Source organism: Barbus barbus, assembly GCF_936440315.1.
Source record: "Barbus barbus genome assembly, chromosome: 9".
Lineage (NCBI taxonomy): Eukaryota > Metazoa > Chordata > Actinopteri > Cypriniformes > Cyprinidae > Barbus > Barbus barbus.
The window spans coordinates 2,595,681-2,615,733 of record NC_136737.1 but is presented as its reverse complement, the minus strand read 5'-3'; the positions used below and the strand labels follow the sequence as shown (position 1 = coordinate 2,615,733).

At 38.0% G+C, this 20,053-nt stretch overlaps 1 protein-coding gene across 1 annotated transcript; it reads right to left on the bottom strand.

The window, feature by feature from the left end:
- Positions 1 to 4,444: 4,444 nt before the first annotated feature.
- LOC306874488 (uncharacterized protein) lies at positions 4,445 to 14,569 on the bottom strand. Its single transcript, XM_079424589.1, has 3 exons — positions 14,414 to 14,569; positions 10,841 to 10,945; positions 4,445 to 6,799 (listed from the first exon to the last, which is right to left on the bottom strand). The coding sequence occupies exons 2-3, from the start codon at positions 10,842 to 10,844 to the stop codon at positions 5,445 to 5,447; spliced, it is 1,359 nt and encodes a 452-aa protein (XP_079280715.1). The 5' UTR covers positions 10,845 to 10,945; positions 14,414 to 14,569; the 3' UTR covers positions 4,445 to 5,444.
- Positions 14,570 to 20,053: the final 5,484 nt, after the last annotated feature.

Below are 20,053 nucleotides of genomic sequence, written 5' to 3'. Positions count from 1 at the left end.
ATTACATCTATAAAATAACACATCATAGAAAACTAAGGATGAAACAGTTACTGATGCAGACAGCAGATCAGTCTCACTCAAGTGTGGGGTCAAATAGTTTATTAGGGCTTTATTGAGAAAATTAAAACATAAAGTCCAACTTGCAAACATAACACTTCTTGGTGCTAAAATTATATTTAAAACATCCTGATGGAAATACAGTCAGCAGGCAATAAAACTTGTTGATGAAATGTATAAAGTATAGATAGCGTATTAATAAAAAAGGTAACATTTACTCAACGATTACGCAAAGCAAATACAAAATATAAATAAATAATAAAATAATAATAATAGCCAAGTAAAAGTTAAAACTAACCTGATCTCTCCTTACTGACTTACAAGAAGAGATGAATATAAGGTTTTTGAACTTTAATGGTATTCTAATCAGTCCTTTTTTAACATTTATTTATATAACTTTGATGCTTCATGAAATAGCTAATACTAAACTAATCAATGTAAGCAGAAAGTCCTCAAACAATCACTGAATACGAAAACACAACAATAACAGAAGAAAAGAACAAACAGAATAACAATCAAAATAAACAAGTGAAGTAAACAATGCTTTTTAGACAAAGTTTTCCAGTAAGGTCTAACAGCAGAAGGTAAATGATTGCCTACAAAAGAACCTAAATGATGAATCATATGTAAAATCACCTTCAGAATTGCTGTCATCACATGAAAATATCTCTGATTTTACACTTCTAAATGTGGACTTGGTCAGTTTCAGTTCTGGTTACGTTATCACTGTCTGATTCACTCTGAGATCCTACAATGTTATGTTTGGACTTTTAGAGAGGAACAAAAGCTCTGTGAAGGAAAGGTAATGCAGCACAAGAATCACTTTACCTCAAATATCTTCTTTTCTTAATCCCATCATTGAGAAAACTGAATAAAACCAGCAAATGCAAATCAAAAAGTGACACACTGGTAGTCTACTTGTTATTTTGATAGCACTCTATACAGATATAAACTCCACAACAAACAATAACTAATGTAACTAATGCTTTATGGTTCCAGTAAGAATTACAGTTACAGTGGTAAACTAATATGCACTGATACAGTACACAGTAAACATAAAGTACAAGTGTATGTGATATTAAAAAGCATATGTAGTACAAGTTGAAGTAAAGTGAATAATATTAAAAGCAAGTACAATAACATAAGGGATGTATTAGATTTATAATAGCACTAATTATATGTATAATACCATAATACATAAATGAATAACAATAGTTGAATAAGAGCAAGTAGTAAGTTCTGTTACCTCTATAATGGCTTAATTCTTTACACTATAATCGCTGACAGACTTAACTTTCAATGAGGGGTAAAACAACAGAAACGCCGCGTGAGTCTTCAGAGGGAGCTCTGCGAGATCTGCTTGCCGTATCTTGCTAAATGGGCGTCATCACCTAATAAAGGTGCATCCGAGGACTGGACTCACAGTTTAATCAACCAAATGACATGAACTAGCTCAAGTCAAATGAGTGGAGGTATGTCAGCTGTATTTATGTCGTGAGTTGATTGACTTGATTGCGTACCACTTGTGTTTAATTAGGCTAAGTATCTGACGTGCTCCTCCCGAACTTTGTTAATAAAACATCATTTCACGAGTTCACACTTACATATATTTAGCACGAGTTACGTAATGCGTATTTGGCGAGTATGGTAATACGTAGTTGGCGTGCTGTCCTGGGGAAGGGCTCTGAGCTCGGGAATGGCCCGAACCCAGAGTATCCCCCAAAAAGCAATGGGTGTAGGACAGCCGCCAGACAGATCCCCCCCAAAATACGCACTAGAGATCTGGCGGGAGCTAGTTACGAGGGGTGGCCAGTATTGCAGGGCCGGGGGAGCCTATGAGCTCTGAGGGAGCGTATTGGCATGCATGGTTAGGCCCCACCGGTCGCTGGTGTGAACTGCGTGGTTTAGGGCGACCGGTCGGGGAGGGCTCAACCGAAGCTCAACGGTGTGCTCATCACGTTGGGACGGGTGAGCCCTGCCCGCCGATGGAGGAGCAGCTGGTTAAGGCCCTGAATAGGAGGACCCGAGTTGCCTGCAGTGGGATAGTTCACGGAGTCGGCGTACGGGCTCTACTGGCTGTCAGCCCTTGCTAATCAGAGGACAGAGGGCGGTTGTCTGGCCGAGGGGGCCCATGAAGCCTCCGGCTTGAGCTCAATACTCCAACGTCGGACAAGTGGGTCCCATCGGCTTGGCAGATAAAAAGAGTTTGGGACGCCCGGCAAGGACGCTTTCGCGACATCCGACGGGAGATCAAGACTCACGACATCGAATGAATGAGCCTCACTTGCGGGCGTCAAGCATAGGAGCCCACCGGGAGACCAGCGTCAACGACTGACGAGATCAAGACTACGATGTCAGACGGATAGCCTCGCTGACGAGTAGGGAGAAGAGAAAACCCGGAACTGGGAGGGCTCTCGCAGCATCCGATGGGAGATTGATACTCACAGAGCATCGAACGGGTAAACCTGTTTAAATCTAGATTAAAGACACATCTCTTTAGCCAAGCATTCACATAATGCATTTTATAATCTTGTACTGCAGTTATATCTGATCAAATGTACATTATTAATATTCTTTAGCTTGGGTTGAACAATTTATTTTTGCTTAGATGGAACAGCAGCTACACTAATCATGTCTCTGCTTGTCTCCACGTTTCTGCCGTAGCCAGGAATTACAGAACTTCAGTCTGGATCCAACCATTACATGATCTGAGATGACCGAACACCTGAGATGGAGGATCAGCGCCGGGAGATGACGTATGTGTCCCTGATCGTAGGCAGAGGCCAGACACCTGGATGAACGCCAGAGACAGATCCCCATTGAGGACCCCGCCACTTAGACAGCCATCGGAAAAGACCACTGGAACCAGCTGAGCCCATTCAACCTGACTTGCTGCAGTTTGGAATTGAACTGCTGGTTTGTTTGGCCAGAGGAGAATTGGCCCCCCGACTGAGCCTGGTTTCTCCCAAGGTTTTTTCTCCATTCTGTCACCGATGGAGTTTTGGTTCCTTGCCGCTGTCGCCTCTGGCTTGCTTAGTTGGGGACGCTTCATTTCCAGCAATATCGCCGACCTGATTGCAAAGCCACTATTTAAGCTTATTGACACATTATTTTCCTTTTTTGATATTGTGCAGTGCTTTGACACAATTTGCATTGTAAAAAGCACTATATAAATAAAGGTGACTTGACTTGACTACAGAAATATTTTAACCCCCCCCACCCACATACATAAATTAATTACTTCGGTTTTTTGTCTCAAGTGATGCAGTTCATTAGAGACAGCTTATCACATATGACCAATCATCAGTGGATGCTTATTCTGTTTCAGTTCAGAACTCATTATCATGGCCATAGCCATGCAGGGTTTGAACATTAGTGAGATGAGACAGAGATGTAGATGTTTGTGAAAGATGTTTTCTGTTTTGAAAGGATGAACACTGTAAAATTATACCATAGGCTATTTATTGTATTGTTAATACTTAGGGGTGGACAATTTTATCAGTCGTTTATTATTCATACAATAATCCATATTACTGTTATAGATTTCATTAATAAGTCTTATGCTCTTATGAATGTTTATGAAAATGTAATGACTACTGAATAAAACAGCATAGACTTCTTCATGGCTAGTGTTTGCACATTTCATTTCATTCTGTAACCTACTTATCTGTGTATAGTGTTAAATGCTACTGTTTTTGGCAGCGTTGATCAAATTTCTGACAGATAATCATGATTTTTTTTGCGTTTCTTTTACTGAATGTGGTATCCTGTCAGTAATAACCTGTCAGTGGGCTCTTTTGATTACGGTCAGTTTAAGTGCCGTGATGCAGTGTTGCCATATATTGCTATTTAAACAAATAAAAACTGAAAAATAAATAAAAAATAAACCAAGGTAAGGATATTGCTGACCCTAAACTGAAACGTCTCACTTTATTAACATTATAAAGTGTCAAATTAAGTGGAAAAGTCAAGTCCAAAAACGGCTATAATAGCTGGATCTGGCAACACGCCAGCCCTCACTCCGCCAGTAATATCTCAGAGATTATTTTCTTACCACAGATGCTAAACATTCCTGCAAACTGTCTAAACTTAATCATACATGCAGACAATCATATGGTGATCTCATAGCTGGCTACGGGAGAGGTGGGATGTCTGTAATTATGGAAAGCCCCAAAAACAATTAATATTTCATGGCTTTAAGATGTGACTACAATTATGAAATTATGCATTAATGATGCAAGAAAAGTCAATGGAAAACAATAATGACAATAAAAATGTAATATCCGAAGCAAATATAAGCCCTAAAAAAGATATTAATATTTCATTTTAAATGTCACTAAATTTATGAAAGTATTCATTCGTAATGCAAGAAAAAAGACAACAGAACTGAGCAATAAGAGTTTAATACTTGAAGCAAATATAAAGTAAAAGACAGATCTCTCTCTTTATTGACTAAAAAGATATAAAGCATCTCAAGTGAATAAAAATGAAGATGGATCAGACTCAAACCTACATGACAGAATATCTTACTCCTGCAGTTTGTACAACACATCCAAAGCAGAAAAATAAGATTCAAGATTTTTATTTGTCACATACACAATTATACAGAGTATAACCAGCAGTGAAATGTAGGTAAAGCTCTGCTGAAACCCGGGAATTTCTGCAATATACTAATTGTTTTAAAAACAACAGTGAAGATGAAATGAAATATAAATCAGCCTCTTTTTCATCTTAATGAACAAGAACACGTTGAACCTCGTGGCCTAATGGTTAGAGAGTCGGACTCGTAATCGAAAGGTTGTGGGTTCGAGTCCCCGGCCGGCAGGGATTGTAGGTGGGGGGAGTGAATGTCCAGCGCTCTCTCCACCCTCAATACCAGGACTGAGGTGCCCTTGAGCAAGGCACCGAACCCCCAACTGCTCCCCGGGCGCTGCAGCATGGCTGCCCACTGCTCCGGGTGTGTGTGTGTGTGTGTGTGTGTGTGTGTGCATTTGTTCACTGCTGTGTGTGTGCACTTGGATGGGTTAAACGCAGAGCACCAATTTCGAGAATGGGTCACCATACTTGACAATACGTCACGACTTTACTTTAACCTGTAAAAAGCTTCTACAAATATGCATTAGAAGAACATTTTGAACATAAAATGAAACTCGTAATAAAGCATAATAATGTAATTTATATCATAAAGCAAAATTGTACACAGTAATAAAATGTAGATATTGTTCTTTGGGGAGGAACTCCATCTTTGAACTGATCTGAATCTCACAGAAACTGCTGGTCTTGAAGATGAACTTTATTCACTGTGACATTTAGATGATGTTTCTTATGACAGATTAATATGGAAGAGATGTGGTGTAGCACTTGAAGGCACTGAACCTGATGGTAAACTACTTATTGTGATTGTTTATTTTATGACTCTGTAGAGAAGAAGAATGAGTGAAACTCTTCCCGCATGCAGTGCAGTGATACGGTTTCTCTCCAGTGTGGATCCTCTCATGTGATTTCAGGGATCCTGACTGACTGAATCTCTTGTTGCAGTGTGAACACTTGTAAGGTTTCTCTCCAGTGTGGATCCTCTCATGTGTTTTCAGGTCTCCTAACTGACTGAATCTCTTGTTGCAGTGTGAACACTTGTAAGGTTTCTCTCCAGTGTGGATCATCTCATGTGAATTCAGGTTTCCTGGCTGACTGAATCTCTTGTCGCAGTGTGAACACTTGTAAGGTTTCTCTCCAGTGTGAATCCTCTCATGTGATTTCAGATGTGATGACTGACTGAATCTCTTGTTGCAGTGTGAACACATGTAAGGTTTCTCTCCAGTGTGGATCCTCTCATGTGATTTCAGTTCTCCTGACCGACTGAATCTCTTGTCGCAGTGTGAACACTTGTAAGGTTTCTCTCCAGTGTGAATCCTCTCATGTGATTTCAGATGTGATGACTGACTGAATCTCTTGTTGCAGTGTGAACACTTGTAAGGTTTCTCTCCAGTGTGGTTCCTCTCATGTGATTTCAGTTCTCCTGACCGACTGAATCTCTTGTCGCAGCGTGAACACTTGTAAGGTTTCTCTCCAGTGTGGATCCTCTGGTGCCGTTTCAAATCTGTAGCTGTAATAAAAGTCTTCTCACACTCAAAGCACATATATTCTCTCACACCAGTGTGTATCTTCTGATGAACTTTTAAATTCTGCAGCAGTGAAAAACTCTTTCCACAGAAAGAACATGAATGTGGTTTCTCCTTTGAATGAACTTTCAGGTGCTTCTTCAGGTATGAAGCCCACAAAAATGTTTTTCCACATTGATCACATTCATGCAGTTTCTCTCCAGTGTGGATGATCATGTGGATCTTAAGGTGTGCTGATTGTGTGAATCTCTTCCCGCACTGATCACATGTGAATGGTTTCTCTCCAGTGTGGATGATCATGTGGATCTTAAGGTGTGCTGATTGTGTGAAACTCTTCCCGCACTGATCACATGTGAATGGTTTCTCTCCAGTGTGGATGTTCATGTGTCTCTTAAGGTTTGCTGATCGTGTGAATCTCTTCCCGCACTGATCACATGTGTACGGTTTCTCTCCAGTGTGGATCCTCATGTGTCTCTTGAGACTCTGTTTGTTTGTGAAACTCTGTCCACACTGAGTGCAGGTGAAACTTTTCTTGTCTCTTTTTTTCAGTAAAGAAACTCTTTCAGTCTGTGAGCGAGTTTTTTCTCCAGTTTTGACATGATGTTGTTTCTCCTCCGTTAGACCTGAAATTAAAGTTAAAATAGGTTACAATATAATTAAATAATAAAAAAATCAGAGAAATGTGAAGTGAAAGCAGTTAATGACTACACCAAATTATAATCATTTTGTGACAGTTTTACAAAATAAGATACAATAATCTAAAAAAAAACAAAAAAAAAACTTTCCCTCTATCTTTCTCTCCACCTACTAGTTTGTACTTATTTGAACAATGACTGAGACTTGGTGTTACGAGCACTTCCTCTGTCTGACTGCCTCTTCAAGATGAATCGCTTTTTGTATTCCCCAATTGTAAGTCGCTTTGGATAAAAGCGTCTGCCAAATGACTAAATGTAAATGTAAATGTAATCTATATTAGAAATACAGACTCTAATCCAATGTTTCTGTAGTGGGAACTATTCGATGCTTGATCAACTCCACAATTATAATATTATATTATAAACATAATATTAGCATTAATATACTGTAATAAAAACTTATGTAATTAATAACTATTTTAAACTAATAAACTGACCAATATTTTTCGCTGTTACAGCATATTTTTAATTCAATTTCTTCCTTTTCATTTATTTATTTTTTTAAATAGGTAACATCCAGGAAGTGACATAATTTGAAAAAAACTAAACAAAATTTAATTAATTATTTTAAACTAAAACTGGCCAATATTTTTCACTCAGCACGATTTCCATTTACACTCACCTAAAGGATTATTAGGAACACCATACTAATACTGTGTTTGACCCCCTTTCGCCTTCAGAACTGCCTTAATTCTACGTGGCATTGATTCAACAAGGTGCTGAAAGCATTCTTTAGAAATGTTGGCCCATATTGATAGGATAGCATCTTGCAGTTGATGGAGATTTGTGGGATGCACATCCAGGGCACGAAGCTCCCGTTCCACCACATCCCAAAGATGCTCTATTGGTTTGAGATCTGGTGACTGTGGGGGCCATTTTAGTACAGTGAACTCATTGTCATGTTCAAGAAACCAATTTGAAATGATTCGAGCTTTGTGACATGGTGCGTTATCCTGCTGGAAGTAGCCATCAGAGGATGGGTACATGGTGGTCATAAAGGGATGGACATGGTCAGAAACAATGCTCAGGTAGGCCGTGGAATTTAAACGATGCCCAATTGGCACTAAGGGGCCTAAAGTGTGCCAAGAAAACATCCCCCACACCATTACACCACCACCAGCAGCCTGCACAGTGGTAACAAGGCATGATGGATCCATGTTCTCATTCTGTTTACGCCAAATTCTGACTCTACCATCTGAATGTCTTAACAGAAATCGAGACTCATTAGACCAGGCAACATTTTTCCAGTCTTCAACTGTCCAATTTTGGTGAGCTCGTGCAAATTGTAGCCTCTTTTTCCTATTTGTAGTGGAGATGAGTGGTACCCGGTGGAGTCTTTTGCTGTTGTAGCCCATCCGCCTCAAGGTTGTGCGTGTTGTGGCTTCACAAATGCTTTGCTGCATACCTCGGTTGTAACGAGTGGTTATTTCAGTCAAAGTTGCTCTTCTATCAGCTTGAATCAGTCGGCCCATTCTCCTCTGACCTCTAGCATCAACAAGGCATTTTCGCCCACAGGACTGCTGCATACTGGATGTTTTTCCCTTTTCACACCATTCTTTGTAAACCCTAGAAATGGTTGTGCGTGAAAATCCCAGTAACTGAGCAGATTGTGAAATACTCAGACCGGCCCGTCTGGCACCAACAACCATGCCACGCTCAAAATTGCTTAAATCACCTTTCTTTCCCATTCTGACATTCAGTTTGGAGTTCAGGAGATTGTCTTGACCAGGACCACACCCCTAAATGCATTGAAGCAACTGCCATGTGATTGGTTGATTAGATAATTGCATTAATGAGAAATTGAACAGGTGTTCCTAATAATCCTTTAGGTGAGTGTATTTTGTCCTTTTTAAAGCATTTTCTTTTTCATAGCAACATCCAGGAAGTGACATCATTTGAACGTTTGAGTTTCAGTCCCTATTTTGAACCCTGGAGATAGAAAGTCTCCCTTATATTATTAATTGGCTTAATTTTTTACCGCTAAATCTGATGAACTGCTGATAACTTTAAATGTTCTTCAGTCTCATTGATGAAGGATGAAGAATAAACACCAACCTGTTTGTTCTTCAGTGTGTTTCATTCTGCAGGGTTCTGGATCTCTCATGTTCTCTCTGTCCTTCAATAAACTCTGTCTCTGCAGATTTCACTTCTTCCTGATGCTCTGATGCTCGTCTTCACTTGTAGACTGATGAGAATATTCCAGCATTTATTACTGAACTGCAGTGGGAGGAGCTTCACTGAAGGTGTGATTGTTGTGGGAGGAGCTTCACTGAAGGTGTGATTGTTGTGGGAGGAGCTTCACTGAAGGTGTGATTGTTGTGGGAGGAGCTTCGCTGAAGGTGTGATTGTTGTGGGAGGAGCTTCACTGAAGGTGTGATTGTTGTGGGAGGAGTTTCACTGATGGTGTGATTGTTGTGGGAGGAGCTTCACTGAAGGTGTGATTGTTGTGGGAGGAGTTTCACGGATGGTGTGATTGTTGTGGGAGGAGCTTCACTGAAGGTGTGATTGTTGTGGGAGGAGCTTCGCTGAAGGTGTGATTGTTGTGGGAGGAGCTTCGCTGAAGGTGTGATTGTTGTGGGAGGAGCTTCACTGAAGGTGTGATTGTTGTGGGAGGAGTTTCACTGATGGTGTGATTGTTGTGGGAGGAGCTTCACTGAAGGTGTGATTGTTGTGGGAGGAGTTTCACGGATGGTGTGATTGTTGTGGGAGGAGCTTCACTGAAGGTGTGATTGTTGTGGGAGGAGCTTCACTGAAGGTGTGCTTGTTGTGGGAGGAGCTTCACTGAAGGTGTGATTGTTGTGGGAGGAGCTTCACTGAAAGTGGAGCAGATCTGCCAAAGTTTGAGAGTTTGTTTTTCTACTAATTCACATATTAAGCATTTATGTTTATCTGGTATTTACAGTAAAGTATCTGAATTTTCATACAAATTTAAACATGCATTTCTGTTTTGTCTCTAAGATTTTAATTTAATATTTGCACATATTAAAAAGTTAAGAAAAAAAGTCAAAAGAATAAATAGAAATACAGTTATGTAACCAATAAAAAAAACAGTGTTTCCATAATTCCTTCCATTTGAGTTAGAATTGTTGTTCATTGGTTTTTAGTTTTGTGTTGTTTTATATTAAATATAATCTAACAGACTAACGATGAAATAAATGCTGTTAGGACGTTTGTGTCTTGTAGATATCATAATAGTAACTGCATAGTTCAAGTCTGATGAGAAGAATGAAATGAACTTTAACTGGCAGTTTACAGGAGATCTGTATAATATGAGCTAAAAACAGGAGCTATTATCATGAAATAGAGGATTTTCAGCAGCTCTGAATCTGATCTAATATTGATGAGCCTCAGACTTTAAACACTCATTAAACAAGTCATTCAGGATCAGCTGATCATCTCACTTTATTCTGAGTATAATATTCTGAGTTCTTTCCATTAGAAATACAGAGCTCTATTGAAAAACATACTTCTCACTCTGACATGACTGACACACTCATCTGTACAGTTTCTGTCTGCAGTCCTATTCAAATATAAAAACATAAAGTAACTAAATCTATTTTTATTTTACAAACAAATGTCAAAAAAGAAAGAAAGCTAAATAACATTAAAATCGCATCAGCGAGTCTTGAGATTGATTTCTATTAATTTCCCTCACAGATTCATACTTCAGCTTTTCACTCCAAACACTGAAACAATCAAATACACGAATGTACAGAAAACAAACACTGGAAGAACATGAAAAAAAATAAATCCATGCATCTCTCGGAAGAACATTAACACTGACTCCATTAGTAAAGCACTACAGATCAATCATTGCTATAATTGTCATCACACATGCAACACATCTAACACACAGTAGATTTTTCTCTTTATATACTCTTTACCAAACAGTTACAATCATAGAAAAGATATTAATTTCATTATATTTTAATAACCAACATACAGGAGTGAGCAAAAAGACACTCTTACCCATTGTAGCTTCACTCGTTTTCTGATGAACTATTCTTCTTCTTCTTCTTTTAGGATTTAATGGCGGTTGGCAAACCAACTTTAAAGGTGCATTCCCGTCACCTACTGGAAAGGAGTGTGAAGCGCACAATGAATAGGAAGATTAGAAACAAAAATCTACTTATTTGGTATCCTACCTATTGGTATACTTTCTGGTATCCTATATGCTCTTAATCAATCCTGTTTCCTTTAAATAAAGAACTAATTCACAATATATTCTTGATTATGTCCATCACCTAACAAAACCGGGATTGACAAATCATTTATTTCCAAATATCTTAAAGCTTGACTCTCTTTCATAAGCCTCACATTTTATCAGTACATGTTCTACATTTTCTGTTAACCCACATTTGTCACAATTTCCATTCTCATGTTTTCCTATTCTATGTAAGCATTGATTTATTAAACAATGTCCAATATGCATTCTTGTTATTGTTGTATTACAAATGTATTAAATGTTTAATTTAGGTTCCAGTACAATAGTGTATAAACTGAGAAAGTTTAGTAGACTGAATTTAGCATTTGAGGCATAGATGATGATATTCAAAGAAGATTAAGTCAAGCAATCCAGGTGTCTGACATTAACCTTTTGTCTTTATGCACCTCCTGAACAGTGTCATTGTCCCAAGTTAAGCTATGATAATGTGAAGGTATGGGTGATACTGTCAGGCTGATTGGATTAGCACCTATGCATTTGAATCACACTGTTATGCTGATGATGTCAGGGCTGGGGAAATTCTGGTAATGGGCCGATTCCTGTACTGCATTTGCATGCTTTGTTTAGATTGTCTCCACCTCCTTAATAATATTCATTTAGCCCGTTTCCAGTCCAGATGGTGGATCAGCTCCTAGAGAAGACCACAACATCTCTGAATGTCAGTGAAGACCAGGACAAGATGTGCCCTACAGACAGATCCCCTGCGAAGACCTCTTCACCTCGACAGCCATCAGCACAACTGAACTGAGCACTGAATCAACGATGAACTGACTTTAACTGAGAAACTGACTGTTTACTATTGTCCTCATATTAGAGCTGCTTTACAGCTGAATTGAACTTTCTTTGCATTGACACACTATTTCAGTATTTAACTCTGTGAAGCTGCTTTGACACGATCTGTATTGTATAAAGCGCTGTATAAATAAAGATGACCTCACTTGACTTGACAGACCTCTATTATAAAACTGTACATTTCTGCAATATGGACATTACATCGACAGTCATTTCTGACATACCAGATTTCTCTTCATAGTAGAAAAAGAAAAAGCATTTGAAGCTATGTATTATTAAAAGTGTCTTTGTGTGTGTGTGTGTGTGTGTGTGCTTCAACACCTAACTATGTATATGTTTGTTGAACATTCCCTATTCAGGATAATTCACTGCATCTTATCTGTCACTAATTGGAAATTATATGCATAATGCAGAACTATAGCTTGTTTATCACTCATTCTTTAACAATATAAAGAAAGAAAATTAAATGCTTGACATTCCTTTGATCACAGCAATATTGCTGCTCAAATTCATTTACACAAATTAAGTAATATTTTTGAACAACTGCCTACACACGCGTTACAAAGAAACAAAGTAACACCCAGAGGTGGGTAGAGTACCCTAAAACTGTACTCAAGTAAAAGTACTTCTAGAAATATTTACTCAAGTAAAAGTAAAAGTAACCGTCTGAATAGTTACTTGAGTAAGAGTAAAAAAGTATCGGATAAAAAAACTACTCAAGTAGTTAGTTACTAGTTACTTTGGATCATATAGGTACTGGATATAGTCTATTTTTATTTAGATATATAGATTACCCTGGTAACCGTCTATTCACTTTGCTTCCATCTGGTAAGTGCTTCCGTAGCCTGATGGCAAAAACTGAGAGACTTAGGAGGAGCTTCTTCCCCCGGGCCATCAGGCTTGAGCAAGGCACCGAACCCCCAACTGCTCCCGGGGCGCCGCAGCATAAATGCCCACTGCTCCGGGTGTGTGTGTGTGTTCACTGCTGTGTATGTGTTCACTGCTGTGTGTGTGTGTTCACTGCTGTGTGTGTGTTCACGGTGTGTGTGTGTTCACTGCTGTGTGTGTGTGTGTTCACGGTGTGTGTGTGTGTGTTCACTGCTGTGTGTGTGTTCACTGCTGTGTGTGTGTGTGTGTGTTCACTGCTGTGTGTGTGTGTGTGTGTTCACGGTGTGTGTGTGTGTTCACTGCTGTGTGTGTGTTCACGGTGTGTGTGTTCACGGTGTGTGTGTGTTCACTGCTGTGTGTGTGTGTGCACGTTGGATGGGTTAAATGCAGAGCACGAATTCTGAGTATGGGTCACCATACTTGGCCGTATGTCACTTCAGTGATGCAAATCAGAATTTTCATCAGCCTTTACCCCAGTCTTCAGAGTCACATAATCCTTCAGAAATCATGTTGATTTATTATCAGTGCTGCTCTTTTTAGCTTTCTATTCATCAAAGAATACTGAACAAAATGTCACAGGTTCCAAAAAATATTAAGCAGTAAAACTGTTTCCAACACTGGTAATAAATCGATATATTATAATGATTTCTGAAGGATCATATGACTCCGAAAACTGGAGTAACAGCTGATGGAAATTCTGATTTGCATCACTGAATTAAATTATATTTTAAAGTAAATTAATTCTGTATTATCCTATAACCTCTGAGACTGAAACCTCTGAAAACGCCTCACATGACTGCTCTGAACATAACGAAACAGATGCATATTGATGGATCTTCTGTTCTGCAAAATGTAAACAAATGTAGCTTATATTTTTGCAAGCGTAAATATTGTAAAATATGAATATTAGACAGCACACGCGGTGTTCATCTAATAAAGATCTTCATATAGCTCTAGCAAACAAGCCTTTGCAGATTTGCTTTCAACTGACTGTAGATCCAAAGCCACGTCTTCATTGCTCTTGATGATGTTCTTAAACTCTCTGTTATCTGAGTGAGAACCGCTTCAGAGACTCAGCGCGTGCGGCAGGGAACTGAACGAATCATTCAAACTGATTCGCGAACCGATTCACTGGTTTGATAAAGCCTTTAAACAGAATCGACTCAAAAGAATGAATCATTCGCAAATGGGCATCGTTCATTGCCCAGAGAAAAGTAGACGGCGCGTTTGGAATAAACTGAAGCATTTTTAACTTGTATTGCATTAAGATACAGTAACGAGAGGAGAGTCGCCCACAGTAACGAAGTAAAAGTACCGTTTTTTCTCTAAAAATATACTTGAGTAAGAGTAAAAGTACCCATTTTAAAATATACTCTAAAAGTATTAGTTACTCAAAAAATTTACTCAAGTAAATGTAACGAAGTAAATGTAACTCGTTACTACCCACCTCTGGTAACACCTTATTTAATGCATTTACAATTATCATTATATATTATATATATATATATATATATATATATAGAAACGAATGTAAGTTAGTCTAAACAAAATAATCAGGGCATGCGTGCACGCGCATGTCCCCAGTCATCCAGAACAATGTGCATGATACAATACTCATCAAATAATAAAGCACTCACCGGTCACTTGTAAATAAACTCCATGGGTCTGTCATTCCATGTTCCTTTACTCGGATTTAAAAGTAAACACAGCCAACAAAATAACTTGTGCTCGGTGACGCGGTCAAGCCTGGATCTCGTTGCACGTCTGTTTGTGGTATTACGGTACGGAGACCCGGAGCGGCCAAAAAGCTGACGAAGACCTATATTTCAGCGGTTATAAATTAAATGTGTCCCAAAAGATACAGTTATATTATGTTCGAATATATTATACTGTGCAGTTTTCCATAAAAATAAAGTCTGCTAAAATACATTGTAGCACTGATTATTTTCTACATGCATTATTCAAATTCCTTCAGAGTTAATACGAAAATGTCAAGAAATTATTTTTCAGAACGACCAAGTCTCTGTCTGTGTCAACTTTCTCTGGGTTTTACTGTCGAATTTGGGAGAAAATGAATGGCAAAATCTGTCACAATGCATTAAAGACCATTCCTTGATATTTAGACAGGCATTACTCAAATTCCTTCAGAGGTAATATGGAAATTTCAATTCATTCTTCTTCAGGACGACCATGACTCTGTCTGTGTCAACCTTCATTGGGATTTACTTTGAAGTTTTGGAGAAAATTAAAAACAAAGTCTGTCACAATACATTTGTCTCTGGTGTGTGTTTCCCGATAACATTGTCTCTTAGTGCACTACAAAGACTCTAAAGGTATATCTTAACTAAAGGTATACCATTTCTAGGCGTGTTCCCCGAACTATACCTTCGGAGGATGCTTACAGGTATACCTTCTTACGTGCGATGTTACCACGTGCTGTCCATGAGGGTGGTGCTGAACTGGTTGATATCGATGGATCAAGAATGGATTATTCACTATGCAGGGGCAGCTTCAGTGCGTAATGTGAGAAAGCGCTGTTCTTTATAAAGGAATGGTTGATTTTAAATAAAGACACAGAACTCTTTCCTGTTAGAATGCAACAAACTTGGGTGAAACTTTTACTTTCACTTTGCAACATGCGTCATGTCAGGGAACAAAACCAAGAAAGATATATGCCCAGAGCACCTCAGTGGTCACCACCAGTGTTGGGAGTAAGGCGTTACAAAAGTAATGCATTACAGTAACGGATCACTTTTTGCTGTAACGCAGTAGTGTAAGGCATTACTAATCAATTTCCAGTAATATTTTACTCGTACATGTTCAGTAACGCTTGTGTTACAACTAGCCCCAATTATTATTATTATTATTTTTATTTCATTTAAAGTCGGGCTCAGACTTTTTTACATCCCTAGGGCCGGGCTTCGGGCCAATATTCACGTCATAGTTCAGACGCGGGCCGGTCCTCTGGCCTGTTTTAGGCTTCTCCTTATCTTTATATTTTAGACATCCGTCAATCATTGATGAAAAACAATTGCCGTTATTCCAAACGTTTTTTCTAAATGAACTTAATAAAAAGCCGGAACGAAATATAAACACTTTGTCATTAGGGCAGGGCTCTAGTATATTTAGTCATTTTATAATGTTAAGTTCTACTTCTGTAGATATTTTGGTGAAAGTAACTCAAAAGTAATACAGGAGTCATGTAACGCATTACAATCCTGACACAGTAATATTGTAAAGTAAAGAATTACTTTTAAATAACAGTAACAAGTAATCTGTAATGTATTACAGTTTGGAAGTAACTTGCACAACACTGTATATATATATATATAAAGATGAATTATTCTCGCACCTGAATTAAACGTTGTCAAAAGTTATCATTATGCACTTTTAAAAAATATCTTGAAACAGATTTCTTCATTAGGGCCTTTCCTTGATTTGTTGTTGTTGTTGCATTTTTGTTTTAACACACTGGTTATTGTAGGCTACTTTGTTTTACTTGATATCTTTTATGTTTGTATTTTGTTCTTTTCTGTGAAATATTTTGACAATCAAAGAAGGATCTTTCATTTCTTTCCAGTTTAATAATGTTTAGAAATGTTAATCAAATGTATATTTGAAATGTATTAAATTATCTTTTACATAATTCAATTATCTTTTAGTAACTAATTTAGAAGAATTTGTACACATTTCTTTTAGAGGGACAGTTTAATATCACTAACGTTAAATATAATATCAGTCCATATGACATGCTCTGCTTAAAAGACTTGGAATGTGGTGCAGAATGTGGACTGGTTTATGATGCCTTTCTATTGGTTCTTCAGAAATCATTCTAATATGCTGATTTTCAGCTCAAGAAACATTTATGATTATTATCAATGTTGAAAACAGTTGTGCTGCTTCATATTTTTATGGAAAATGTGATACATTACAGTCAGGGTAATATAAAAAAATTATAAATTAATACTTTTATTCAACAAGGTTGCATTAAATTGATTTGTGACAGTAAAGTTATTTATACTTATTACAAACTGATTATATTTCAAATAAATTCTGTTTTTTAACTTTGTATTCATCAAATAATTATGAAAAAGTTGAAGTATCACAATTTCCACAACAATATTAAGTGAAAACTGTTCAGTATTGATAATAATGAAAACCATTATTAATAGGTTAATTGATCACAAATAATTACTGATAATATTTAGGCCGTAAATCAGAATATTAGTATGATTTCTGAAGATCATGTGACACTGAAGACTGGAGCAATGATGCTGAAAATACAGCTGCAGATCACAGAAATACATTACAGTTTACAATATCTTTAATAGAAAACTAATATTTTAAGTGTAACATTTCATATTATTATATATTTTTGATCAAATAAATTCATCCTTCTTTCAAAAACTAAATAAGTAAAAAGTCTTAATTATTTCAAACATTTGATCTCATATTTGTATTAATATATATCACTAATCGTGGCACTTGAAAGCGAAAGTCTTCAGATACAGTGTTTTAGAGTAAGTCTGAGAATGGTATTTTATGTTTATTATTATTATTATTTTATTCTTAGACACGTGAAATTACAGAAGAAAGCCTCGATAGAGATTTACAAACATTCACTCTTGTCTTATATTATGAAGGATAGCGTAGCCTAAATGGTATTAAGAAATTAGAAAAGGCCAGTAGTAGTCTCTGCACTCCTGAAAATTAATGTGTGTCGTTTAGGATTTTTCATCGTAAACAGTTGCAAATATTGCTGAAGTGTCTCATCATGTTTAGCTGCTTATATCTTACCTCAGAGTCAGCTCATATTCAAGTGTCTCTCAGCTCAGCTCCTTGAACAGGAAATCCTCCTTCTTCACTTTGATTGGCTGTTTCAAACATCTTGACATTGACGAGTGCTTTTGAGCCGCTGCACTGAGCCGGAGCACGCTAAATTAATCAGACGTTTTGACTCAAATGGTCCGTGCGGGCCATCTGGGCCGATGGAGGAATATAGTCTACGTACCCTTACTATAATTCATTCTTCATAGGATTTACCCCAGACAGCAAGCAGTGTCGGCCCAGATCCGGCCCACATGGACTTCACACGGGCTGTCTGGGACCCAATGGGCCGGCCCACATTGTACAGCGGCCCACCCTGTGCTCCAGATGGCCAGTCCGCCATACATAATTGTCTATATTATATATTGAGTTTTTGCTTTTTTGTACATTGCCTATTTTGTATTTGTATATTATTCTTTTTATTATCTGTGTCCTGTCATGTTGCTGTCTGATGTTGCTCTGTATGTATTGTATCATTAACTGTTCATTGACTATGCATCTGTATCTCTTCCAGCAAAATAATATATTCAAAACATGAAAAATATTTTTAAAGGTTTTGTCATTATCGTAATCACTTGGTGCCTATTGGCTGGTGCCCCAGGGAATTTGCCCAATCCAGTCTATGGATAATCCGGCTCTGTCTGAGACAAATTTAGATGATGTTTCTTATGACAGATTAATATGGAAGAGATTTGATGTTGCACTTGAAAGCACTGGACCTGGAGATAAACTTATGCTAAGACAAAAGAACAAGCTGCCATCAAACTTCCTGCTGCATTGAACAAAGTCTCAGATTGGCTGTCATTCTTTTTCAGTTAGAGCAGCAGAAAGATGGAAATTATTACCTGTTTATATTAGAGAGGGTACAACATTTAGTATTTTTAAAACTACGCTTAAAGTATGGCTTAAAGAAAATCAAATATGTGATCACTGACTTGACTTTTTAATTTAATGAAGTGTGATGTGATATTGTATTGTATTGACATGTCCCCCCCCCAAAAAAGAAATATTGAAAAATGTATATTTAATAATTTATATTTAAAATAATTGTGTAAGTAGAAAAAAAAATGCAAAAAATGCATTTAGAAACAGTTGAGTCCCCCCTCCCCTTCCCCACAGCTGGTTTGGCCCACTGCCTGCTTTCCCAGTTCATCTCACCTACTCCACACACGAGTCAGGTGTGTGGCTGCGGCTCAGTTAATGTTGAACTCCAGTAAGTAGGGTACTTTATTCACTTTAAATAAAGAGATTCTCTTTCATGTAGTTGATGCAGACTCATTCATAAATTAGTGCGGCAAAAATACTGATTACCGATGTAATTTTCCATGAATCTGCTATATTAGCGATTAAAATATTACTTATCTAGTTAACGGTACGTTAGCTTGTTTATAATAGCTTGTTGCATAGTGCTCTGCAGCTTATGGGGGTTTTCCACTGACTGGTACCAGCTCGGGTCGGTTCAGTTCGGTTCTGCTCTGTTTCGGACCTACAGTTTTCCACTACGACTGGTTGCTATAGCGACCAAACATTCTGAGAAGCAGCACGAGCGGAGCGCTCTAAGCTGAGGCAAAGTCTCTTTAAGAACCATCAAATTCTCCAAAACGGTTCACTAAGCTTATGATTAAATTTCATATTTGAAATCACCAATGAAATCGGACAACAACTGTGTCATAAATGTTGTTTCTTTTGCTCAAATAGCGTTATAAAAAGCTTATTTCTCAGGCTAGATCAGCCAGTGCGCATGCGCAGTCCTGAGCGCGCGTCCCAGAGCTGACTGTTTCTATAGCAACCGGGACTTCTAACGGCAGCTGCAGTGACGCGCTGACTTTACTGATTAACGATTGGTTCTTTCATTCAGAAGGCGGGGCTTCCTGCGATTGAGCGGCCATATTGAGCGTTGCATTTTTCCCCATTCAAAACAATACGAGTGACATGTCTTAGGTATTCTATAGTCTTTGGCTGAGGTAAACAACCTGGCATCATTACAATCGTCAGCATGGATGAAATAAAAGGGATTTTATTTATTATCCTTGGTTTGTGGCTGTTTGTTTCATAATTTAAGTTTCCCGATGCACTCACTGTCAAAAAGCTGAGGCAGAGAAAGTTGTATTCTGAGGTAAATGCCGGGCGGCTTGTCTGGGTTCAGTCAACAACACTGACGTAACAATAGCAACCACCAATCAGTAACCTCCAATATGTACACGTCATCATTTATGGAGGTTTTCCACTGACTGGTACCAGCTCGGTTCAGTTCGACTCTACTCGCTTTTTTTGCTTTTCCATAACTAAAATCTGGTACCCGGTACCATTCTTGGTACCACCTTGGCCGAGGTTCCAAGCTTGCTGAACCGATACTAAATGATGACATGTACATATTGGAGGTTACTGATAAACAACATAACAAGCAATGCAATAAATAGTTTTGAAGAAAAATCTGCTTTGTCACTGAA